General features: G+C 44.2%; 1 protein-coding gene across 1 annotated transcript; it reads left to right on the top strand.

Moving 5' to 3' along the window:
• Positions 1 to 7,450: 7,450 nt before the first annotated feature.
• On the top strand, positions 7,451 to 8,826 carry LOC139761275 (cuticle protein 8-like). The gene is made up of 3 exons (XM_071685311.1): positions 7,451 to 7,577; positions 7,778 to 7,846; positions 8,364 to 8,826. The coding sequence occupies exons 1-3, from the start codon at positions 7,566 to 7,568 to the stop codon at positions 8,643 to 8,645; spliced, it is 363 nt and encodes a 120-aa protein (XP_071541412.1). The 5' UTR covers positions 7,451 to 7,565; the 3' UTR covers positions 8,646 to 8,826.
• The last annotated feature ends 429 nt before the right edge of the window (positions 8,827 to 9,255 follow it).

Below are 9,255 nucleotides of genomic sequence, written 5' to 3' on the forward strand. Positions count from 1 at the left end.
ACGTGTGGTTACACTGTGAGTGACAAGTTATCTTCAACGAGGTTGAATCATTATCAAGGGGAAGAAAAGTATCGCAATCTCATCGAGGAACATCTGACTCCGAAGAAGTCCATCATTTCCCTGCATCTGCGTGCAGCGCAGCCTTGAAGATGGAGGTGACCCATGAAAGGGGTATCATTATTTACACTCTCTCTCTCTCTCTCTCTCTCTCTCTCTCTATATATATATATATATATATATATATATATATATATATATATATATATATATATATATATATATATATATATATATATATATATATATATATCCTGGCTTATGCCAGTCATCCATTCACCAAACAACCCTTAACCCTAAATAGCTGGGTTGACTATGAACTTGCTGCCCTATGGGACTCGAACCTAGACCCCTTGGATGCCTAACTCTCAACACTAACTACGCCACAGTAGACTCCTGTAAGTGTGTCAGCAAAAGTGCATGTTTCTCGAGAAGGCCGAGTGCCCATTGAGGGTGGAGTCGGTCATGCACTCAAAATAGACTTCCTCCACTGGGAATTGACTCATATGAGTCTTGGAAAGTGGGTGTATAGGCCACATCGTGACCTGACAATACTCATGGGTAATATGCCTTCGATGTCCTCTTCGATTGCACCTCTTGTGTGACCTGACAAAGGTCAAAAGTCATTCTTATTGTGAACTAATTCTTTTTTCGACACGCATTTTACAAGCTGACCTGATTACTTATTATTTCCGACATGTCTGAATCACTGTCTGTTGTTGCTTTCGATTCAAAGGTGTTCATATATTCCATTCTTAATGCCCAGATCACGACGGTACGATCTTGTTCACTATGGTACAATCTTTTGGGTACGACGATACGACCCGTTAGCACGATGCTTGAACACAACGGTACGACTTTTCAATACGTTGACCGGACCTTTGACTTGCCGTCGTGCTCAAGGGTCGTACCGTCGTGCTCAAGGGTCATACCGTCGTGCTCAAGGGTCGTACCGTCGTGCTCAAGGGTCGTATACCGTCGTGCTCAAGGGTCGTATACCGTCGTGCTCAAGGGTCGTATACCGTCGTGCTCAAGGGTCGTATACCGTCGTGCTCATGGGTCGTATACCATCGTGCTCAAGGGTCGTAAGACTGCACTGAAGTGTCGTACCGCCGTGCTTTATCATCGTACCTTCGTGCTCAACGGGGTAACATCCTGATATAAAAACACCTTTCAGATATACACCTTACAGGCTGCAAGATCCACAGACACCACTTCCTAACCTCCTGAAGAAATTATGGGTCAAGTTCATGCAATGTAATTTTCCCTCTGGCCTAGACGATACCTCCATGAATCATGGTGCAAAAGAATAGCAGTCATGGCTATCAAATCTAGTTTCCTAGTTGCTTAGAATTCTTTCTCGGTACAAACTGAACACAAGTTGTCAGAAGTTCCTAACCATATTTTCTGAGACTCGCAGATATAGTCTTGGTAGTATGATACTTTTTTATTATCTTTTTCTATATTATCTTTAGCTTATGCGATCTACAAATGTAACCATCTTCTTTACTATACTGTGCCCAGCTATAGTTATAAATAAAGAGGAGCCTTGTGCATTACCATCCTGTCTCCATCTATAGTGGTGGGTGGGGAGGAGCCTTCTGCTGTACTATCCTGTCTCCATCTATAGTGGTGGGTGGGGAGGAGCCTTCTGCTGTACTATCCTGTCTCCATCTATAGTGGTGGGTGGGGAGGAGCCTTCTGCTGTACTATCCTGTCTCCATCTATAGTGGTGGGTGGGGAGGAGCCTTCTGCTTTACTGTCCTGTCTTCATCTATAGTGGTGGGTGGGGAGGAGCCTTCTGCTTTACTGTCCTGTCTCCATCTATAGTGGTGGGTGGGGAGGAGACCTGCTGTACTATCCTGTCTCCATCTATAGTGGTGGGTGGGGAGGGGCCTTCTGTTGTACTGTCCTGTCTCCATCTATAGTGGTGGGTGGGGAGGAGCCTTCTGCTGTACTATCCTGTCTCCATCTATAGTGGTGGGTGGGGAGGAGCCTTCTCCTGTACTGTCCTGTCTCCATCTATAGTGGTGGGTGGGGAGGAGCCTTCTGCTTTACTATCCTGTCTCCATTCATGTAGATTATGAATGTAGAACACTGTCACTATCATCCAGCTGTAACTGATAGCGCTTCATGCAGCTCTAGTCCCAAATTGTTTCATTCACCGAAACTTCTCTTCCGATCAGTTGCTCCGTTCATACAAGGAACTGATTCGTACTTATATGAATTACTGCTCTCAAATTTGGGGTGGTTCTAGCTCTGTATCCTTGCATGTCAAGAGTTAAGTCGAATGCGATCTGAATTATAAACTGTCCCTGGCTAACTTCCAAACATAACCCCCTTGTCTTACGTCGTAATGTTGGTTCACTTTCTCTGTTCTATAGGGATTCCTTTTGTTTTTGATTCCCGAGAGCTGGCTGCTTGTGTGCCCCCACTACGAGCTAGACCACGCAATACGCGGCAAACTGCTGCATCACATTATTATTGTGTGGCCATCGACAACTCAAGGGTGAGCCGTTTTCATACCCATTTCTTTCCCTACACGTCGAAACTTCGGAACTCTCCACCTTCTCAGGTCTTTCCCAATAACAATGACCTGGCCCATTTCAAAAGACAGGTCTATCACTTTCTCAATGATACGTAAATACTTTCCCTTGTCTTTTCTTTTTCCGTTTCATAATTCTCTTTATGTTTCAACTAAGGCCCGGCCTTGATGTGAACCTTTGTCCGAGACTGGAGCCTTCAACACACAAAAAAAAGTTAAGGCATAATCACTACTGTCTAGTTATCAAATCTCTAGTATTAAACTGCTATATTTACCGGTCTTAGAATGTACTCAATTTATAATTACTACTTATAAGGTTCCTGTATCAAACTGTTTTATTTAGCGAACTTGAAACATAATCAAGGAGTGATTAGCTCCAGGCTTTCACGTCCAGATGGTAACCTAATTCAAATCTCTCAGCGAAGCACGAGTGAGCCAAGCCAAGCAAAAACTGGTCTTTGCTTTGATGAAACATAGGGTGTGTCCGGCAGCATAACGTTTCCACTGCTATATTTGTTTCCTTGTCGTTCTTGACTACCTCACGTCTACGACAAGACGTACGACGGTGTCGGCTCTACGATAGGACCTACGAAGGAAGGAGTCGACCTTACGATAGGACGTGTGACGTAATCGTCTCTGCGAAAGGATACATGAGAGAATCAACTTTACGACAGGAAGTAACACGTTATTAGCCCTACGACGAGATTTGCGAATGCATCATTTCTACAGCAAATTTTACGACCCCATGATCTGTAAGAGCCCTTGTGTAGTAAAAATGAATCATTTTAAACTACGACAACAAATTTATACACACATGTATAGACATACACGTCCACACACGGACATATACATACCAATACATTTCAACGTATACATATACATACATACACAGACATAGATATATGTACACATGTACATAATTCATACTTGCTGCCTTTATTCGTTCCCGTCACCACCTCGCCAAACATGAAATGACACCCTCCCCCCCCCTCCCTCCGCATGCGCGCGAGGTAGCGCTAGGAAAATACAACAAAGGCCACATTCGTTCACACTCTAGCTGTCATGTATAATGCACCGAAACCACAGCTCCCTTTCCACATCCAGGCACCACAGAACTTTTCATGGTTAACCCCAGACGCTTCACACGCCCTGGTTCAATCCACTGACAGCATGTCGACCCCGGTATACCACATCGTTCCAATTCACTCTATTCCTTGCATGCCTTTCACCCTCCTGCATGTTCAGTCCCCGATCGCCCCAAATCTTTTTCACTCCATCCTTCCACCTCCAATTTGGTCTCCCACTTCTCGTTCCCTCCACCTCTGACACATATATCCTCTTTGTCATTCTTTCCTCACTCATTCTCTCCATGTGACCAAACCATTTCAATACAACCTCTTCTGCTCTCTCAACCACATTCTTTTTATTACCACACATCTCTCTTATCCTTTCATTACTTACTCGATCAAACCACCTCACACCACATATTGTCCTCAAACATCTCATTTCCAGCACATCCACCCTCCTCCGCACAACCCTATCTATAGCCCACGCCTCGCAACCATATAACATTGTTGGAACCACTATTCCTTCAAACATACGCATTTTTGCTCTCCGAGATAACGTTCTACACATTCTTCAACGCTCCCAGAACTTTCGCCCCCTCTACCACCCTGTGACTCACTTCCGCTTCCATGGTCCCATCCGCTGCCAAATCCACTCCCAGATACCTAAAACACTTCACTTCCTCCAGTTTTTCTCCATTCAAACTTACCTCCCAATTGACTTGTCCCTCAACCCTATTGTGCCTAATAACATTGCTCTTATTCACATTTACTCTCAGGTTTCGTCTATCACACACTTTACCAAACTCAGTCACCAGCCTCAGCAGTTTCTCACCCGATTCAGCCACCAGTGCTGTATCATCAGCGAACAACAACTGACTCACTTCCCAAGGTCTGTCGTCAACAACAGACTGTATGCTTGCCCCCCTCTTGCATTCACCTCCCCAACTACCCCATCCATAAACAAACTAAACAACCATGGAGACATCATGCACCCCTGCCACAAACCGACATTCACTGAGAACCAATCACTTTCCTCTCTTCCTACACGTACACATGCCTTACATCCTCGATAAAAACTTTTCACTGCTTCTAACAACTTGCCTCCCACACCATATATTCTTAAAACCTTCCACAGAGCATCTCTATCAACTCTATCATATGCCTTCTCCATATATATATATATATATATATATATATATATATATATATATATATATATATATATATATATATATATATATATATATCTTATCCCTGGGAATAGGGAAGAAAGAACACTTCCCACGTATTCCCTGCGTGTCGTAAAAGGCGATTAAGAGGGGAGGGAGCGGGGGACTGGAAATCCTCCTTTCCGGTTTTTACTTTTCCAAAAGAGGGAAGAGAGAAGGTGGCCAAGTGAGGATTTTCTTTCAAAGGCTCAGTCCTCTGTTCTTAACGCTAACTCGCTGACGCGGGAAATGGCGAATATGTATGAAACAAAAAAATGTACCATGGCTTATGCATCACCTGCGTGGTCATCCACCCTTTCAGAAGCAAGAAGAACAATATAACAAACAGAAACCAACGAGTTCTGAACAATCACCATCTGCCTAGCGACATCCAACACATGCATGACGAAGCAAAGATAAAATCTAGTGCAATCTCAAGATGCTCGGAACCTAATTCTCAGCGGCAGCTGTACTTGCCTCCCCCTGTCCAAACCACTTTATAACCAATCATCAACCCTCACACGGATATCAAAATCCCACCGCTTACCTCACACCACAGTAACATATATTCACAGACGCTCCTTCCCCACCTTGCAAAGAACTACAGTGACAGAATGCATTCACACTGATATGACAAACAACAAAGAACGGCTCTTAATCCCACTTAATCTTGAACATCAGTTCACCTGACATACGTACACTCATCTAAAACTACACTTCCAGGACTTGTAAGAGGCATACTTCATCGTCTGTGTTCTAGGCACCTGAATTCTCTTCAAAACCACAAACACCATTTGAACCTATGATAAAACCCGCCTTTACAACACAAACTCTCTTTCAGCACATCATAAAACCCCTCACGTTCAAGATACAATTTCTACAATGAAGACATTGAACGCTTATTCCTCAGTTTCCCTGTGTTTACGTTGTAAGAATATATGAATGATCACCACACTTCTTGCTAGACGTGATTGGTTTCCTGAGTGCTGCAGAAACCCCATAAGTGTAGTCTAGGGCATATATATATATATATATATATATATATATATATATATATATATATATATATATATATATATATATATATATATATATTATATTTACATATTTATTTTGCTTTGTCGCTGTCTCCCGATAAGCTCTCAAGTGCATATATACATACATACATATACATATATTGTTCCTTATACATCACTTATGTTATGACCTGCTGTTATACAAATCTTCACAAATAACTCTTATTTCCATATTGGTTTACTCTACTGAATTCTTCTGAACAAGTGAAGAGAATGGAGAGCAGGGGGGAGAGGTTTTATTTTGCTCTGTAATGACACCTAACCAACCATAATATATCGTGCTCGTGGGAGCTTTGCTCTTGAGCTCATTTATAAAGCTTTATCAAACCTAAATCTCACAGTCCATTTGCCAACATTGCCTAGAAATATTAAGAAACAGATCGGAATTCTCAACGTTACATTAGGGGTTAAAAAAGTGTTAGTGGTAATTTGACGCAGCGGTTGCAAGATTGCACGACGTGAGAAAGTGGTAAGTGTACCTCCCCCATTGTGAGGGTGGTCCATCCACACGCCTTAAGTGAGGTCTAGCCTTCCTGAGACTTGACCTTGGCCGCCCGAGGTCGCCATGGACTCTCTCTCTCTCTCTCTCTCTCTCTCTCTCTCTCTCTCTCTCTCTCTCTCTCTCTGTAACGCGACGGTACGATCCTTGAATACGACGGTACGACCCTTTGGGTATGTTCTTGTGGCCCTTCGACTTGCTCCTGTAATGGGTCAGGTCCAATCCTCGGCCAAAATACCCAAAGGTCGTACCGTCGTATTCAAGGGTCGTACCGACGTGCTCAAGGGTAGCATCATCGTGTTCAATTGCCGTACCGACGTGCTCAAGGGTCGCACCGCCGTGCTTGAGGGTCGTATGGCCGTGCTCAAGGGTTGTATCGTCGTACTCAAGGGTCGTGCCGTCGTACTCGAGGGTCGCACCGCCGTGTTCAAGGCTCGAACTGCCGTATTCAGGGCACGTACCGTCGTACTCAAGGGTTGTCAGGCCGTGTTCAAGGCTCGTACCGTCGTACTCAAGGGTTGTCAGGCCGTGTTCAAGGGTCATACCGTCGTACTCAAGTGTTGTCATGCCGTGTTTAAGGCTCGTACCGTCGTACTCAAGGGTTGTTAAGCCGCATTCAAGGGTCGTCCTTCCGTGTTCAAGGGTCGTACCGTCGTACTCAAGGGTTGTTAAGCCGTATTCAAAGGTCGTCTTCCGTGTTCAAGGGTCGTACCGTCGTACTCAAGTGTTGTTCAAGGCTCGTACCGTCGTACTCAAGGGTTGTTAAGCCGTGTTCAAGGGTCGTCCTTCCATGTTCAAGGGTCGTACTGCCGTGTTCAATGGTCGTACCCTCACCTTCAACGCGGTTAAAGTTCAGGAAATGTTGCCATGGTTCCGAAACACACCGCACCTGTTGTAGTTTCCTGGCGAGGACGTGGACGGGTAACGCAACACCCCCCTCCGTTGCGTCTTTGACCTGTTATAAAAAGCTGTCCTGCTTCGTCAGGCCAGGCGGGATATAAATAAGGGAGGCTCTCAGGCAGCTGGTACTACAGCTCCCACCACATCACCGGGTGAATACACACACACACGCGCAGCTACGGTAGTCAAGAGACCTCCCATCGGCACACCAAAATGAACGCTAAGGTATGCTTTGATCTCTCAAAGAGTTATCCACGTAAAACTTTTTCCCCTATGGTGATGATGTGTGTGTGTAAAAGTATTATATTTGTTCTTTTAGTCATTCCTATAGCGATGATCTATGCGGAGAAAAAAAAGTATTATCTTTCCTTTCTTTAAAAGTAGAGTTGATTAAAGTAAGAAATGTTTTTTTTTTTCGATTTCAGGTCCTCCTTCTGCTGAGTTTGGTCGCAGTGGCTGTTGCTGACCATCGCCCATCATACAACGCTCCCCGGGTAAGCCTTTCAGTATGCTACAGTACAGATCCTGTACTACAAATACTGTATTAAACGCTGTAGTTACAGCGACAGTTTTACTTTCACGTGGCAAAGGAAAGAATGGGTTAAAGGCCCCACAGGTGTAAGGGATAGGCAGAAAAAAAGTTCTCATTTATCAGTAAATAATATTTCTTTCGGCGTTCCTCAAGGGTTGGGTTCAGGTCCATCGCTGAGGATCAGGGTCTTCAAGTTGTGACTTAGTCATCAGATGTAACTGGAGAGCAAATTAATATCTGATTCAGGTGACTAATCTCCCTTGACCTGTGATGTCTCATGACCCGTAATGTCCCTTGACCCGTGATTTATCGTTAAATCACTAGGCTTCAGCCGGTGGCCAGTCGTTCGAGAAGCAAAGGACCTCTGACCTCTTGGATGAGGGCACTTAAAAGACGAATCTTGGGGTCTATTGTGTTCGGTATATGGCATGGCGAGGCGATATTCCATACAACATAAAGTCTTAAATCTTCTCTTTCAGTTTCAGTATTCCTCTGAGGAGTTCGGACCCGCTCGATACAGCTTCGACTGGGCCGTCAACGACCCACCCTCAGGCAACAACTTCGGCCAGCAAGAGTCTCGAGACAACGACAACACCCAGGGGTCGTACACCGTACAGCTTTCCGACGGTCGTCTGCAGACCGTTAACTACTACGTGAACGGCGACTCAGGCTTCATCGCCGACGTCAACTACGACGGTCAGGCTCGTTACCCAGACTCATTCGAGTCCCGGGAGTACAACCCAAGACCTCGGTATGGTTAAGAACCCAACCGCTACTTCGTCAGGAGGATACAACACTTTCGGTTCCCTGATCCAGACCCCCAAGTCATCCGGCCTTACATTCGTCTCCCACATGAATCATGGACGCTTCCTTAATCAAAGCTTTTATTTATTACTGATGCTGTATCAAAGCTTATTCATTCTAAAATTTAAAAAAAATATATTTCATTGAAAAAAGATCATCTCTTACTCCTTTCACAGCTTAGGTATTACCAATATAGTCCTATTCTTCCTTTTTTGAGGCAAATTCTCTGCCTTACCTGTAAAACCTTACCATATGGCGACTCAGAAAACTATCTTAGCATTGAAAGATGAAATTTTAGTGCTCTGGTCTGATGAATATGACATGCTTTACCGTTTCGGTACATGGACCTAGATAGGAAGGGCATATAACAGGAGACCTGTTGGTTCATGACGAGCTTATCTGCTGACGGGCAGTATATAAAAAAAGCAGATAACAGGAGACCCGTTGGTCTATACAATCTTATCTGCTGGAGGGTAGTATATAGCAAAAGCAGATAACAGGAGACTTGTTGGTCTATGACAATCTTATCTGCTGAAGGGCAGTATACAGGAAAAGCAGATAACAGGA

Source organism: Panulirus ornatus, chromosome 39 (genome assembly GCF_036320965.1).
Source record: "Panulirus ornatus isolate Po-2019 chromosome 39, ASM3632096v1, whole genome shotgun sequence".
In the NCBI taxonomy this organism is placed as follows: Eukaryota; Metazoa; Arthropoda; class Malacostraca; order Decapoda; family Palinuridae; genus Panulirus; species Panulirus ornatus.

Coding starts and splice junctions, on each gene's coding strand:
- LOC139761275 (XM_071685311.1), top strand. Junction 7,847..8,363: donor CATCATACAACGCTCCCCGG/GTAAGCCTTTCA, acceptor CTTCTCTTTCAG/TTTCAGTATTCCTCTGAGGA.